The sequence below is a fragment of the Elgaria multicarinata genome, chromosome 16 (genome assembly GCF_023053635.1).
Source record: "Elgaria multicarinata webbii isolate HBS135686 ecotype San Diego chromosome 16, rElgMul1.1.pri, whole genome shotgun sequence".
NCBI lineage: Eukaryota > Metazoa > Chordata > Lepidosauria > Squamata > Anguidae > Elgaria > Elgaria multicarinata.
In genome coordinates, this window is record NC_086186.1 from 1061754 (window position 1) to 1079086 (window position 17333).

The following is a 17333-nucleotide window of genomic DNA, read 5'->3' on the forward strand; positions in this document are numbered from 1 at the left end:
GTGTTGAGAAGTTTATCAGTAAGAATAAAGGAGAATTATTTTAAAATCCTATGGAGGTGGTACCTAACCCCGGTTAGATTGAATAAGATAAGTGATCAACACTCAGCAAATTGTTGGAGAGGTTGTGGGGAAAAAGGAACGTATTTACATATGTGGTGGCAATGCAAATATGTACAAAGATTATGGAAGATGGTGTTCTCAGAAATTGAAGAAATAGTGGGAATGAAAATAGAACAAACACCAAAAATAGCATTGCTGTCACTATTTGAAGATATAAAGTGTGGAAAAGGAACTATAGAGCTGATATCGAATTTGTTGGTTGCAGCACGACTGATGGTAGCTAGGAACTGGAAGGTCCAAGGGGAATATACTATTGAGGAATGGTACAAAGAAGTATGGGACATAGCCATTAATGATAAACTGACATGTAATATTAAGTGGAGAAAAGGCGTAACTAAAATAAATGAGTTCGAAGGAATTTGGAAACAGTTCCTAGTGTTTGTGTTTACTAAGGGAAGTGGGAAACCACCAGCAGAAGAAACGATTAGATTTTGGACTCAAGAATGATCCCGAGGTGGGGGGTGCACTTTTATGTTAAGAACGAAGATGTTGTAGTATGATAAGGTATATGTAATAGTTTTTGATATTTGTACTCAACAATCATTCAATATGTATGCAGCAGATATTTGATGTTTTTCTTTTTCTTATTGTGTTTTGTTTCAGTTATATTTTGGTAATGTTTATCTATGTTTATATAGTGTTGAAAATGAATAAAAATTAAAAAAAAAAAAAAACCATCGATACCGAACCTTCTGTCTCGACACCAGGGCAGGGTTCGACACCCAGACCTCTCGACGCTCAAGATGACAGCGTGGAGGATAATGCCACACTCTCCCGTACCATACAATTGACTGTACAGAGCATTTTGACGGCATCACGAAAGCTTTCAACAAGGAAGTCATATGCAGCTAAGTGGCAAAGATTTTCTAAATTTGCACTAAAAACGAATCACACGGCTAAGACTTGCCCCATCTTAGTGATTCTGGAATATCTGCTCTCACTGTACCTAGGAGGATTAGGACTTTCATCGATCAAAGTCCATTTGGCTGCCATCACAGCTTTTCACGAAGGTGTGGAAGGGTTCTCGCCCTTCACCCACCCTACGTCCAAGGAATTTTTAAAGGGTCTAAAAAATACTATACCAACAACTAGGAACATCGTACCGCCATGGAGCTTGTCAGCTGTGCTCCATGCGCTGATAAGAAAACCCTTTGAGCCCATGGCTACAACAGACTTAAGGCTCTTGACCCTCAAGACTGTGTTCTTGGTTGCCATTACCTCGGCAAGGCGCGCAAGTGAGCTTAGAGCTCTGAAGATAGATGCGCCCTATATAATTTTTCATAATGACAGGGTTGTGTTACACTTCCCTGTGCCTGTTTGCATTCTCTTTCCCTCCTTAGTGTTTACTACAACTTTATTAGATTGTAAGCCTATGCGGCAGGGTCTTGCTATTTACTGTGTAATCTGTACAGCACCATGTACATTGATGGTGCTATATAAATAAATAAATCATCATCATCATCATCATCATCATCTTTCTTACCTAAGGTGGTCACACCTTTTCACCTGGCTCAAGACATTGTCTTGCCAGCATTTTTCCCTAATCCTACAACGCCTGCGGACACTGCTCTGCACATGCTGGACGTTAGAAGGGCTCTCGCTTTTTATAGAGCTAGAACCGAAGGATTTAGGAAATCCAAGCAACTGTTTTTATGTTATGGTGAGCCTTATAAAGGACTCCCAGTGTCATGCCAGCGGCTGTCACGCTGGATTGTAGAGACAATTGAACTTGCCTACTCTATCTCCAAACTAGAGATACAGCGGCCTGTGACAGCTCATTCAGCCAGGGCGATGTCGACATCTGTGGCCTTTAGCAGGGGTGTTCCACTTCGGGACGTTTGCAAGGCTGCGACCTGGTCCACCCCTTCCACATTTGTCAAGCATTATAGCTTGGACACTCGATCCAGACATGACTGTTCATTTGGAAGGACGGTGCTCTCGGAAGTGTTGAAATAATACACCAACCCACCTCCAAGGTATGTGAGCTTGCTACTCGCCCATATGTGTGATGCATAGAGACCACGATGAAGAAATGCAGGTTGCTTACCTGTAACTGTAGTTCTTCGAGTGGTCATCTATGCATTCACACAACCCACTTGGTGGTGTGAAATTTACTAATGACACATTATATGTGGAATGTACTTTAATTATACACTCATGTTTATGGGGGCACAATGTCGGACTCCTGTAAACTGAGGTTAGGGCGGGAACCCCAGGGACATGTGCAGTAGCGTGGGGGAGGGGTTCCCTCCCAAAAACGTTTCCCTAAGCTATTGGAGATTCCGGTCTGGTCTCTGTGCAGGCGCAAAGCCCATATGTGTGAATGCATAGATGACCACTCGAAGAACTGCAGTTACAGGTAAGCAACCTGCATTTTTGTCATTCCAGCTACGATGAAATGCTCCATATGAAGCTAGGCTTGTTTTCTTTGCAGATGTCCTAGGATTCATCCAAGCAGGTTTGAGGAGGCTTTTATGATGTCATCAGCTTTACCATAAAGGCTCATTGGCAGATATCCATTTTCAAAGTATTCCTGCTTGCAGGAGTTGCTCGGTCTGCAGTGGCTTTAGTGAGAAATGCCAGGTACTTAGTGTTGATGTTTCATGCTCTAGCACAAGGCCCTGTAATAGAGGCAATGACCTGACTGGAGTGAAGTCTTTAGCTATGTCGTTGGCTTTTAGTACTTAGTAACTGTCTTTTTTCATGCTTTATTGGGGAGTTATTTTAACCTTTATTCGAATTTCACTGCTAGTAAATGTTCCGAATGTTCCTTAATTGCAGCCAGCCACTACAAATAACTATTGGTGTATGTCTAATACTTTCCTCTGTAGATCAGCCAAGCCATGCAAACTCATTCTCACTGCGATCATTTCCTTCAGTCGCAAGTTCTCTGTGCCAGTCTTTCTAAGATGAATCGCTTGCTCCTATAGTGCTCCTATAGCTGACTTTGCAGTGGAGAAAGTCCGAACGCTTGAAAAGGGGAGGATTGGGGGGGGGTAGGTCAATGGGGGAGGGACCATAGCTCAGTGGTGGAACACGTGCTCACAGAAGTTAATTTATTTATTAACTTTATTTTCAATAAAATAACAGTCCAAATAGCTAAGAAAATACAGTAAAAATGACAGTATTGTAATTCAAATATTAAAACACATCAATTAAAAATGCATCCAGTAAAAACATCAAATAAAAAGCAAGTAGAGATAAAAGTCAAATATCCCTAATACCTCCAGTTAAAAGGGTTTTGGGCAACAGATCTGGGACAGGCCTCTATCCAAGGCCTTGGAGAGTCGTTGCCAGTTGGAGAAGGCAGTGCTGAGCAAGTTGGACCATTGGTGTGGCGCGGTGTATGGAGGCAGCATGAATTTATTCACTTTTGTTTGGTCCAGCAGAGAAAACAAGCATTTCTAGAGTTCCCTTTCATAATACGTTGGGCTTAGATAAAAGGAAACTGCCAAGCTTCCTGGCTACATTAATTAATCACATAGCTTTCATGAGAGGTTCCCTACCCCACCCCCCAAGGCTTTGGAGAGCGCTAAAGACAACATCTAAGGGCCAATTCAGCCTTTACCATCTCTGTCGGTGCTGTGTGAACATCCTGGCTCTGGGCAAGAGGTTAAGTGGACTATAAGTACTGGCTGTGGAAAATCGAGAGAACCGAGGAACCCAAAGATGATGGCGCAATGTTGCAGAGTTTTGTTATGGAGGTGGTGGCCAGCGTTGAGCAAGCTGCAGTTGACCTTCAGATGCCTTGTGATGTGCGCACCAAAGGCAGGGGCAACATTACCTCTTTATAACGCTTTTGCAGAAGGAATCGATAGACAGTAATACCGTAGGTTGCACAACAGTGGGCTATGTGCAGGGCTGGCACTCGGGCTTTGCCCTGCTAGTGCTGGTAACGCAGCTTTGAGAAGGATTTTGCAGGAAAGCAGCCAACTTTCAGGAGCCTTCGCGCGCTTGGCTTGTTGGTTGTAACTGATGACTGAATCTGTTTGGGAGCCTCTGTTTACCTTTTGCATGGGAGGGTCCCTGTGCCCACTGGCATACTGCCAAACAAGCTCTCAGCCAGCAACCGTTCTAGAACCAAGCTGGTCTGCTGATGGGCCATTGGAGAGGGGCAACTGTTTATTTATTTATTGCATTTTTATACCTCCCAACAGCTGAAGTGCTATGGCCAACTGTGGAGCCTGCTCATCAGCCCAACTGTCCCCTTGATTGACTGGGCCACAGCGTGTCTATGTAAGGCAGCATTAAGGGAAGGAGGAAGTGTGGAATGGCTTAGCAGAGGCCTGCTGTAAGTCCACCCACTCAGTGGCATGATGCCTGCATCGTGCCTCATAGCAGAGACCTGCCCCTTAAAGCAGGCACAGCTAAGTGGCGCAGCCGTGATAGCAAGCCTGCTGTTGCATGCTTGGCTGTTCTTGGCTGAGCATCTCATGGCACGCGAAGTTCTGCACAGCTGGTGAAGGGTGTCAATTGCTTGCTCAGATGTGGCTTCCAACCCTTTTATCTGTCCAGTGGATATTACAGTGTTGTTAGTGCAGTTACCCCATTTGCTTTTCCTCCAGTTTACTGCCATGCTTTAACACAAGTGTCCCCAACTATCACAACCCATCTGTGTTAAAAATGCAAGCTCTTCCTGAACCCTGGCAGAACTTGAGGGATGCAGATGGACATGTCTTGGTTGGCCACTTGAACAAGTGATGTCACTTTTGGTTGCTGCAGTTTTTATAGCAGAGACAACAGTTTTTACAGCAGAGCGGACAGCTGTAAAAGTAGAAGACAGCTTGTTTGCAGATGAGTCTGGAAATCCCTAACATACTCAGTTTGGTTCACTCACAGATTATTTGAGTTGACACAGCATGTATGCACAATATCCTGTTTCCATCATGTTCTCTCGCTGGGTAATTGTGCTTTGCTGTTCTTGAATTCAGACTGTTGGATTACTGGGGATGGAAACTTGGCCCGAGGAGGGTGGTGGTGGGTGAAACTGGCAGGGCTTTGCAGTAAACTAGAAATCAAACAGTCCCCATTGCCCATGGGTCCAAAAATAGCTAAGCCAGGACTTCGCTGCTCCCCTTGCCCCTGACCTTGTGCTGTACACCCATGCGCGGACAGGGATGATGTCTTGCTCCCTACCGAGCTACAGAGTTGGAGCTGGAAAGGGTGACCACAGGCTGGTCCCTGTGGCCTTGCCTCTCCAAATATCTTGGCAGTACAGCAGCAAACTCTTCTAACTCTTGAAGCTGGGAAGGGGGTGGGGATTGCCATGCAACTCCCATGCAGCTGCAAAGGAGGCAGGAGGGCTGGAGCCCATCATGCCTGCCAGATGGGACTGCACACTTGCCCATGACAGGGGAAGTGTAAATGTGGATCTTGGCCACTCCCCTCACATATAGGTGATCTTTGTTTAGTCCATGCATGCTAACCCAGGAAACCGCACTCTGGCTCGTAGGAGAGTGAGCAGCTTCTCCGGGCCACATTGCTTCAGCTTCTCCTGGGGTGCAGTAGTTACCTTGCACTGGTGACTGCTGCTGTGTCCTCTGTGCCCTGAAGGCTCCAGCAGGATGTGGACTGATGGAGGGGAGCTCAGTTGCTCACCCATCAGCCCAAACCTCTCCTGCTATGCTCTAGTGTGGTACAGGGGTGTCGGCCACTGTGGAATCCAGCCCTTTTTGGGTTCAATGGACTCATGGTAAGCATCCTACTTGGTTTGCATTTGCAAGCCAAGCTGCTGGCCTTTTCCTGAAATCTGGGGACTTTTTCCAGGGTTTTTATTTATGCAAACAGAAATTTGCACGATTTATGACATATTTTGGCCACAAATTGGACGGTTTACAGAAATTACAATTGTAAATTGTGTACATTTCTAGTTACGTACATTTTTAAAACACAGAAAAATTTGCAAGCTGGCCCGACCAGATGCCTATCGCATTGGGCCAGCTCATGGGGAAACAAGCTGAAGTCAGAAAGCTGGGTGAGCTCCAACCCCCCGGAGGGATTCCTCCAACACTGCTAGTGTGGTGTAGCCTGGGAAGTGATAAGGCAGGTGGTCTTTCGCTTGCCCTCATGCAGCACCTCAGTCACAGTACTAGAAATGAGGGACACGGCTGTTAAGGGTTTCTGTGTTGTCCCCTAATGCGGTAATGGACATCAGCATTGGCTAGATGGTGGAAAGGTGCTGTTGGGTGTCGAAGGTTTTCTCCCAAGTGAACAGTTCCACAACAAGAAGGAGGCAAGGTAGTTGGAGGCAAGAGTTCTTCCTCCATAACAGCAAGTCACCTGATAGTCCCTGTCCTAGGTCTTGGATCTCAGATTAGTTACTTTGCAGCCAGCGTCTGTTCTTAAAGTCAGGATGAGAGCATAATACCACAAAGGCCGGCACTTTGCCAAAGCAGGAGTTCTCAAGGCACCAAGTGCTTCTCTTACACCTGGTTTCAGGACAAGGCACATTTAAGTTCTTCATGCACCTGGCTAAACATGAAATGATAGCATGGCAGTCACGCTTGAATGCCATCCCGATGGATGCCTTGGAAATGAGGATCCTTGTTCTTCATGTGAACGGGGGGTGTTGAGCTGACTTCCTGCCAGCCCAAGCCGCCACGGCCCACTTTAGGGCCTGGGATTGTTGGAGCTGTCAGCTGATTCCAGGCCTCGAAGTACCTTCACTGCTATGTGGCGGCTGAGAGAAAAAGAGAGAGAGGGCAGTAGGGGAATTCCTTTGGGTTGAGGGTTAGGAGCAGAAGGGCAAAAGAATTAATCTTTACCCACATTCTCCCCCCCCCCCAAGTTTCTTACTGGCCCCTCACATTCCCAGATTTAATGAAGCTCTTGGGATGAAGTCCTTTGAGTGTGAGAAGAGACCTGCTGGATCAGTCCAAAGGCCTTTCTAACCCAGCTTCCTGATTCCCACAGTGGCCGTCTGGGTACCTCTTTGCCATGCATGTAGCCTTTGCTTAAATTGTAAATGTACATCGTTCAAGAAAAGCCACCCCTTTCTTGACAGGATCCACCAAAAGGCCCATATTATTATTATTATTATTATTATTATTATTATTATTATTATTATTATATTACCCAAATCTCCCTCTGGATTGAGGCGGGGTACAACACAAATACAAAACACCATAAAATACGTATAGTTGATTAAAAACGCATAAAACTAATACTGTACGTTACTAAAAGGCATCTTAAAATTCCACTGGGTAGGCCTGCCGGAAGAGATCAGTCTTCATAGCTTTTTTAAATTCAGAAAGACTGTTGAGTTGGCGGATCTCTCTTGGCAGGCCATTCCACAGTCTGGGAGCGGCAGAAGAGAAGGTCCTCTGGGTAACGGTTGGCCCATGTCTCTTGAAGCTTTGCAGTTTGGAAACTTAATCAGATTTGGTTCAAAGGCATGCCGTTAAAATATTTAAATGGGTTTACAAGACCCAGCATTATGTCTTGTGGGAATGGGGACATGACTGCCATTTTTTTGTCCACCTCAGGAAGTGTCTGTAAGCTCTTCCTCTGGAGGGAAAGCTCTAGAATGGGCCATTGCTTGCTCATTTTCAGGCAGGAATGGCTTTGTCAGTGACCTGGCGTATGCGGAGATTCCCAGGCTCACCTTGGAAAGCACTGTAGGGCGAATGGATTGTTATCTCCTTTGTGTCAAAGCCTGCAACTTGCCAACTTAAATTTAAAATGTTCCTGTTGAGAGGGACAAAGAGAGCTGTTCTTGTGAGGTGGATATTATAGGTGTAAGTTAAGAGGAAATATACAGCCTTGTTCTAGAAACCACATCATTGCTGGGAAAATTTTGACTAATAGTTCTGTGGTAGAGCCTGTGTTTTGCATGCAGAATGTCCCAGGCTCCATCCCTGGCAAATAATATCGGATAATAAGACGGTTAGCAGCAGGGTGGCTGGGGAAGACCTCGGCTTCTGACCTTTGGAAAGCTGCTGCCGGTGCCTCCATGATATTGAGACTGATGGCTCCATGGTCTGATCCGTATGAGGCAGCCGTGCACGTTCGTAGAGGCAGAACTTTGGAGGCTCTGCACCTGAGAGATGCTCACCCCTTCGCACAGCCTTTTCCAACCGGGTGCCCTCCAGATGTGTTGGACTGCAACTCCCATTGTCCCCAGAAAGCATGGATTGGGGAAAGCAGCCTTAGCACATCCTTCTTGCTTGGGTTTTGTGAACTTGGGACAAGGGACCATTTTTTATTTTTAAATTGTGGAATCCTTGGAACAGGATGGACTATATACTGGAAAAGGACATGATTTCTTGGTGATGGTGCAAACAGAGGTCTAATGGAGATCTTCCTGCACAGCTTGTATGAACAGGAGCAAAAGGAGAAGTTGTTATTATTATTATTATTATTATTATTATTATTATTTATTTATTTATTTATTTATATAGCACCATCAATGTACATGGTGCTGTACAGATAACACAGTAAAGTTGGTGGACAGGCGGACAGACAGGCGGGCTGCTTCATGGGCAGTGCTTCGAAATGCCATGCGGTGGCTTGTACACTCTTCCTCAACCTGGCGCCCTCCAGCCTGGTGCATGCTGACTGGGGAGGATGCTTGTTGTAGCCCAACACATCCGGAGGGTGCCAGGTTGGGGAAGTCTGGACTTGTCCATTACCTGACCAGGTGCACTAGAATCTGTCTCTGGCAGCCTATGGTTTTGTGTTCTTCCTCCTTTGTTGACAGATCCTTGACCTGCTGTATCATTCAATTCAGGGTCCTCCAGTAGCCGTCATCCGAACCAGGTGACTCCGAAGAAGAGTGGTGTGAAGAATGGGCAGATGAAGAACAAAGATGACGAGTGTTTTGGGGATGACATTGAAGAAATCCCAGATACAGATTTTGATTTTGAAGGGAATCTGGCGCTCTTTGACAAGGCAGCTGTGTTTGAGGAGATTGAAACGTACGAGCGGAAGAGCGGCACTCGCTCGAGAGGCACGCCAAACGAGAGGTCTGCTCGCTATCGCCACGACGAGAACATCCTGGAGTCTGAGCCCATAGTGTACCGAAGAATCACTGTGCCTCAGGCAAGCAAAGAATTCTGCACCGGTATGCTGGCTTTATAAGATAACATGTAGCCACTTCTTCGGGGAATGATTTGCAGGCGACATTTTGAAAGGGGAGGCCTGTTACATTAATACAATGCAATTGTGGTTATTCTGACTTTTGCCTGTGCTGAGCCACTGGCTATATGCCATGTGACTCTTTTCTTTCATGAGGTGGGTCAAAAACATCTGCATGGATAGCTAGGGAAGCATACAGTGGTGTGTGTTTGTATGAATATTTGGCATTGAGAAAGCGCTTTTTGAGTGTTCAAAGTGTTCCACATATATTCTCATAATCCGTACACCAACCCTGCCAGGTAGGTCAGTAGCCATCCTGCATTGTAGTGGGTGGTGAGGTGTGGGCTTGTGTAAGGCCATGCTGTGGCTTCCATGGCTGATGCAAGGCTTGCATGACTAACCTTCTGGTTCTCAGCCCTGCTCTCAGCCGTTGCTCTAACTCTCATGCCCATAGGACTTCTTCATTTGAAAACACTGGCTTCCTTTGCAACTTGGCTTCCAGAGCTACTGTCCAAAGTGTGTCTACACAAAGTTGGGTTGGTTTCAGTGCTTTCAAATGTAGAACAGCGCAGACAAGAGGGAAACAGGTGGAGGCCATTGGGGTGCCAGGGGGAGGCAGGGCATAAAGAGGAGGGGGAGGAGGAGAGCAAATATCCCCTCCAGTGCCCCTCTCAAGACTACACAAGCTCTGTCTGCAGGTGTGAAATAATATCTAGGCATAAGCTGATCTGTTTTTGTTATCTGAATTGTGGAATAATACAATCCACCTTCCAACCCAAGCATAATTTAAGTCTGGCTGCAGTTCAGTTCTCCTTTGTGGCACTGTTGTTATTGTTCAGGGTTACACACCAACTCTTTGATTGCCTTCCACTCTGAGTTTATTTAACATGGTCTGGTTTTGATAAGCCGGTCTGACTGGTTGGCCCTTGCGTGAGTGAGAAGAAGGGAAGTCCTCTCTGTGCTTGCATGCTCCTGTCAAAGAGCAATTAGGGCAAAGTATAATAAAGCCTTTGCCTTGCTGTTCGTGCGTGCAACGGTGCGGTGTAAACTCACACCTTATCTTTCCTTACACTTCAGACAATATCCCTTTGAAGGAAGCAGTACTAAGGGACGGCAGTTCCCAGAGGCATAAAGCACTGGGCACATGGTGACCCAGACACAGAACAAACCCCCAAACTGTGACTGTCAAAATCAGCAGAGATGAAATGCACCCTTCAATGGGTCCAGTCTCATTAGGATATTCACAAACATCCGTGTCCTTGTGCAGCTCCTGTCTGTTTCAGTAGTTCTTGTTCAGGAGAACTTTCCAGTGGTTTTAACACCCCTGCCTTTAAAAAAATGAAAATAATCTTAAGTCTCTGAACAGAGTGTGACTGAGGGCTCCCAGGGACCATGCAGGCAGCAGAGGTGGCTTTGCTGACCTGATAGGAAGGAGGAGGGCCTGCCACGGGAAACAGCGGAGCGCTCGGGGGCTCTTGATTAGGAAGGAGTCTGGCAGGCTGAGATTACAGCTGATCTTGGCTGGCTTGGAATTTTCCTTGGCTCCTCCAGCTTTTCCCCACCTTTCTGTCTTTGGTTTTCAAGCTCTTTGGGACAAGGGGCGTCTTGCTTGAGGTCTCATTGCACAGAGTATTTAGCAGCCAGATCCGATGCATATTTACTTGAAGCCCAGCTGTGGAGAGAATTGGGCTGCAGGTTTCTTGGGGCCTGCTGCTTTCTTGGCTTCCGACTCTCTCCTGGCCTCCCACTGCTCCACATTCAGTTTTAGGGATATTCATAAGAGCACTGCAGTCTTTCCTCTTCCATGCTGGCACATGCCAGCACATGCAGTTCTCTATTTATTTATTTATTTATTTATTTATTTATTTATTTATTTACCATACTTATACCCCGCTCCTCAGCCAAAAAAGGTTCTCGGAGCGGCTTACACTTAGGAAAAAAGACAGTCCCTGCCCTCAGGCTTACAATCTAATAAAGACATGACACACAAGGAAAAGGAGTCAAGGAGGGAGGGAGGGAGGAGAGAGAAAGAAAGAGAGAGAGAGAGAGAGTGTCCAGCAGGAGTAGGCCCCGATGTTACTTCTGCCTGCTCCTGTCCCCTCAGTCTTTCTTCTTCCCCACAGGGCCAAGATGGCAGTTTGCCCTGTGGGGGGGGGGGGAAGAGTCCAGCAGGAGTAGGCCCCGATGTTACTTCTGCCTGCTCCTGTCCCCTCGGTCTTTCTTCTTCCCCACAGGGCCAAGATGGCAGTTTGCCCTGTGGGGGGGGGGGGAAGAGTCCAGCAGGAGCAGGCCCCGATGTTACTTCTGCCTGCTCCTGTCCCCTCGGTCCTTCTTCTTACCCACAGGGCCAAGATGGCAGTTTGCCCTGTGGGGGGGGGGGGGGAAGAGTCCAGCAGGAGCAGGCCCCGATGTTACTTCTGCCTGCTCCTGTCCCCTCGGTCCTTCTTCTTCCCCACAGGGCCAAGATGGCAGTTTGCCCTGTGGGGGGGGGGGGAAGAGTCCAGCAGGAGCAGGCCCCGATGTTACTTCTGCCTGTTCCTGTCCCCTCGGTCCTTCAGTGTTCTGTACTACACATTGGGATGATCGCCACTAGTTTGGAAGGCTTTGAAAGAGGGTTAGACGCGCTTGTGGGACGGGTCTAAATGGCTATTAGCCCTAATAGCTCAAAGGGACCTCCGGGTTCAAAGGTGGAACAGAATACCAGTTGCAGGGGCTCTGCTGATGAGCTTCCTGGAGCCCTCTGGCTGGCCCCTGAGGTGGAACCAGGGACTGGGCTACATGGACCGCTGGTCCAAAGCTCAGCGCTTTCTCTCAACTCTGTTGGGGCCTCTGTCCCGCAAGTGAGGGATGCTGCTCTTGGGAAGCAAAGGGCCCCACATGGCAAATGCCATGGAAATGGAGAGGCGCTTAACCGAGAGTGAGTGAGGGCCCCGCAATGGTCTCGTCGGGAAACCGGAAAAGAACTTCACTGGATCCCAGATCAAAGAACACAAGTTCAAAACGGGGAACTGGATGCCCTCTCCACCCCAGCTGCTGAGTGTCCCTCAGGGTATTGCGCTGAGTGCCTTGGCTTAAAAACAAACTGCTCCTGCTGAACCTTGCGTGACTCTGGAAGGGAAAGAGCGAGGTGAATGCGGTGTGACTCGTTTGGCCGACGCCAGGGCCTTTGTGACTTTGAACATCCAGGGTGTGTGTGTGTGTGCGTGTGCGTGTTTTCCAAGTTATCAGCTGTTCTGAATCTGGCTTCAAGAACAATGTAGTGTTAGCCTGGATGCTGCATGCAATAAAACTGATTATCTTAATTGGCTGTTAACATGCAAGGTCATGCTGTATAAGCATTTTGCCTTCCCTGTGTCTGTAGTGAAGCTGGCCATGCTTTCTGGGACCGATGGGATTTGAAGTCCTATCAACATCTGGAGGGCTATATGTCCACCTTCCTGGCTGTAAAGAAAGAGATTAGCAGCTTTTCTTGCACTGCTGATAAACTCTGCTTTGAGCATTCTGACCTCTCCATGCTTACCAGGAAGGAAAGGGGAAAGGAAAGGGCTCCCATGATTTCAGTGGAACATGCGCCTGAGTTAGGGTAGATGTCGCATGGCATGCAGCTACTGCCAGCCAGAGCAGACAGTGCTGGGCTAAGGGAATCGTTAATCTGACCCTATATGATTAAATTCACCCAATTTGCATGCAATTAACCCCACGATTTGCCAGGATCTCATGTCACTGCCATTCTCAATATGCAACCTCTGATCAATCCGATTGGAGATTGCTCTGTGACACGTGAACCCGGACACTATGAGTTAATTGTGGGTTAAACAATCCAAAGTTAATTCACAATTAGTTGTTTCCTTTGGGTTGTTTAACGCACGATTACCCAATAGTGTTCAGGCTTGCAGGTCACAAACCTCCTATCGGCGGTTGCATATTCAAAATGGTGGTGGCACGTGCAGGGCTCACACTGCAGCACGTTGTGCTTTAATTAACCCATGATTTGCCGCCATTATACAAGAAGGGAGCCTATGTGGTCCCTTGTCAGAGCCGTGGAGATGACACACTCCTGTCTACATGGATTTGGGAATCCTGATTGTGTTCCCAGGCGCTTCTGTACATATGTGTGTTGTAAAATGTACATGTTTTCATTGCTGAATGTCTGCTAGACAATGTCCAGATGCACCTGCTCTGTTTATGGGGAGGGCAGCTGGAAAAGGGCCCCTGCTCCAGAGGTTGCGCCTTGCTTGTCACTGGGTCTGTAGCATGCTTCTCAATTGGGAGATGCGGGCTTTCCACACATCCAATCCCTAAATGGAGTAAGTGTGGGCCACATGCCTTTATAGAAGGGCCACACCTCAGCCGTAGAGCACCTGCGTTGCGCGGCAGAGGTCCCAGACCAAGTTCCCTGCAACTCCTCCATTAAATCCATCTCCGTTTAAAAGGCGCTCGGGCAGCAGAGCCGGCACAGACCCCGGCAGCCTGATCTGGGCGTCTTCAGGCCTTGGCAGATTCATGCGTTTAAGGACGGACGATGGCTTGGTGGTAGAACAAAGCCGGTGTCTTGCAGCTCCGATGTTGTGGCTGGGGGAGATTCTCTGCCAGAGACCATTTGATAAACAAATGGTCAAAGAACACCTAATTTCCTTGAATGAGTTTAAATCTCCAGGGCCCGATGAACTGCATCCAAGAGTAATGAAGGAGTTAGCAGAAGAACTCTCAGAACCTTTGTCTATTATATTTGCAAAATCATGGAAGACGGGTGAGGTGCCGGATGACTGGAGGAGGGCTAACGTTGTCCCTATCTTCAAAAAGGGCAAAAAGGAGGAACCTGGGAACTACAGACCAGTCAGTCTGACATCCATCCCTGGGAAAATTCTGGAGCAGATTATAAAGAAGTCAATCTGTAAACACCTTGAAATCAATGCAGTGATCACTAGAAGCCAACATGGATTTGTCAGGAACAAATCCTGTCAGACTAATTTGATCTCATTTTTTGATAGGATAACATCCCCTGTGGACTGTGGGAATGCTGTGGATGTCATATATCTTGACTTCAGCAAAGCTTTTGACAAAGTACCACATGACATTCTGATTAACAAACTAGCTAAAAGTGGGCTAGATGGAACAACTATTAGGTGGATCCACAGCTGGCTACAGAATCGGACTCAAAGAGTACTTATCAATGGAACCGTCTCAAACTGGGGAGAGGCAACGAGTGGGGTGCCGCAGGGCTCAGTCCTGGGCCCAGTGCTCTTCAACATTTTTATTAATGATTTGGATGAGGAGGTGCAGGGAACGCTGATCAAATTTGCAGATGACACCAAATTGGGTGGGATAGCTAATACCCTGGAAGACAGAAACAAACTTCAAAGTGATCTTGATAGGCTGGAGTGCTGGGCTGAAAACAACAGAATGAAATTTAATAGGGATAAATGCCAAGTTCTACATTTAGGGAATAGAAACCAAATGCACAGTTACAAGATGGGGGACATTTGGCTCAGCAATACTACAAACGAGAAAGATCTTGGAATTGTAGATCACAAGCTGAATATGAGCCAGCAGTGCGATGTGGCTGCAAGAAAGGCAAATGCTATTTTGGGCTGCATTAATAGAAGTATAGCTTCCAAATCACGTGAGGTACTGGTTCCTCTCTGTTCAGCCCTGGTTAGGCCTCATCTAGAGTATTGTGTCCAGTTCTGGGCTCCACAATTCAAGAAGCACGCAGACAAGCTGGAGCGGGTTCAGAAGAGGGCAACCAGGATGATCAGAGGTCTAGAAACAAAGCCCTCTAAAGAGAGACTGAAAGAACTGGGCAGGTTTAGCCTGGAGAAGAGAAGATTGAGGGGAGACATGATAGCACTCTTCAAATACTTAAAAGGTTGTCACACAGAGGAGGGCCAGGATCTCTTCTCGATCCCCCCAGAGTGCAGGACACGGAATAACGGGCTCAAGTTAAAGGAAGCCAGATTCCGGCTGGACATCAGGAAAAACTTCCTAACTGTTAGAGCAGTGCGATGGTGGAATCAGTTACCTAGGGAGGTTGTGGGCTCTCCCACACTAGATGCCTTCAAGAGGCAGCTGGACAACCATCTGTCAGGGATGCTTTAGGGTGGATTCCTGCATTGAGCAGGGGGTTGGACACGATGGCCTTGTAGGCCCCTTCCAACTCTGCTATTCTATGATTCTATGATTCTATGACCTTGAAGAGCTGCTGCCGGCTGGAGCAGACAGTGCTGAGCTGGATGGGTCAGTGATGCGGCCTGGCAAAGCAGCTTCATGTGTAACAGAAGCTTCAGAGCATACGAATGACTGACGGACCTTGACTCCCGTGCCTTGTTCCCAGAGGCCTTTGAACTCTGCAGGTGTCACCAGCACTTCTTTGCGTTGTTTCTACGCACCATTCTTACAGACACTGTTGTATTATGAGTCTCAATGTGTAAACTGGGTTTTGAGACCTCTTTGTTTGCCACTGTGTTTTTCTCTCCTGCACTAGCCAATTGGATCATATAATTCTGAGAGGTTGAGAAGCACACAGTTGTCTCTCTTGTGATTTCCACCACCACCACCCCTGAGCTGGTGTGTAGAAATGGGATAACTGACAGTGAAATTAATTTTGTGTGAATTGCGAAGGTGCTGCTTGTGTCTGTGTTCCTAAAGGCCTTTGGACAATTGGGCAATGGACTTATCACTGGTCACGTTCCTATTCAGAGACATCACATCTGTTTGAGAGAGCTGAGGAGTGATGCTCCTTTTGCCAAGGGTCTTCTTGTAAAATTGCTCCCTCTTTTCCTTCTGCATTACAGACTCTGGTCTGGTGGTTCCAAGCGTATCTTATGAGCTACACAAAAAGCTTCTTTCGGTGGCTGAGAAGCACGGGCTGACGCTTGAGCGGAGACTGGAAGTGACGGGGGTTTGTGCCAGCCAGATGGCCCTCAGTCTACTCGGAGGGCCCAACAGGTAAAGACCTTCTCTGGGAAGTAGCCAACCCGGTTTGCACTGTCACGTCTCCTGCTTTAATCGGCTTTTGCCAGATGACAGGCCCTGCAAACCAGTACAGCTGTGAGAATGTATGTGCAATTTGCAGTTTGGCCCTTGGCTTCTAAGCCCGTCCTCATTGCCTGCCAGCACTGAACATGGTGTCCCAGGGTGTCCTGGGCTTGCTCTGAAGTCAGCTGCAGCTGCTCTGCAGGCCCCTTTGGAGTCACCTGCCTTCTGAGCACTCCCTTGCAGCCTGCTTGGGCCTGGGTCTTGGGGGCTGGGATTTGAATAGGGTCGCCTTGCATCCAGCCAGCCCTATTATTCTCTCCCTGCTGGCCCATTGGCTCTGAGATGAGCAGGAAATATGCCAGAGCTTGGTCTGGGAGACCCCTCTGCTAGTGTGGTGTAGTGGCTAAGGCGTTGGACTGGGAGTCGGGAGATCCAGGTTCTAGTCCCCACTCGGCCACGGAAACCCACTGGGTGACTTTGGGTCAGTCACAGACTCAGCCCAACCCACCTCACAGGGTTGTTGTGAGGATAACATGGAGAGGAGGAGGATTATGTATGCCACTTTGGGTTCCTTGGAGGAAAAAAGGCGAGATATAAAAGTAATACAATTAATAAATTCTTACATAAAAGCCAGCCTTATTCTACTGGGAAGGAGCTGCTTGTGTTCCTGTACACCAGGATGTCTCGGAGAAGCTTGATCCAGTGATGTGGGCTGGCTTGATAGCAGAACAGGAGAGGAAACTGGGAGATTTTTATAGAATCAGTGAAGCTAAAATATTATGAGATTTAAGTATTGGTTATTCTGGCATTTAAGTATTAAGTTATTCTGGCATTTAAAAACAACAGCTACATCAGCCAAAAATCTAGTTTCTTAATCAGCACTGTAGGATTGTCCGAGTCCGTAGGTCGGGGATGCTTTAGGGTGGATTACTGCATTGAGCAGGGGGTTGGACTCGATGGCCTTGTAGGCCCCTTCCAACTCTGCTATTCTTTGATTCTATGATTCTATGCTGTAAATCATGGAGCAGTTGAAGAGTTATAGGGTTGTATCCAGGAAAAGGCCTGTGGAAGAGGGCAGGCGGAATGTAACTTCTCCTCCCCCAACACCCCTTCCCAAACTCCCCCCCCCCCCATCCTCTCAAGAGTTGGGAAATCCTGCT

General features: G+C 47.4%; 1 protein-coding gene across 2 annotated transcripts in view; it reads left to right on the forward strand.

The window, feature by feature from the left end:
- EDC3 (enhancer of mRNA decapping 3) overlaps positions 1-17333 on the forward strand; it is a 40870-nt gene that overhangs the window by 19102 nt on the left and 4435 nt on the right. Inside the window, exons 1-3 of one of the 2 annotated variants that reach the window (XM_063142716.1) lie at positions 2609-2703; positions 8849-9181; positions 15990-16143. In XM_063142716.1, coding sequence (XP_062998786.1) covers positions 2697-2703; positions 8849-9181; positions 15990-16143 — 494 coding nt within the window. In that variant the 5' untranslated portion in view covers positions 2609-2696. Of the gene's footprint in view, positions 1-2608; positions 2704-8848; positions 9182-15989; positions 16144-17333 lie in introns of those variants that run through there. The other variant, XM_063142715.1, reaches the window with a different exon arrangement.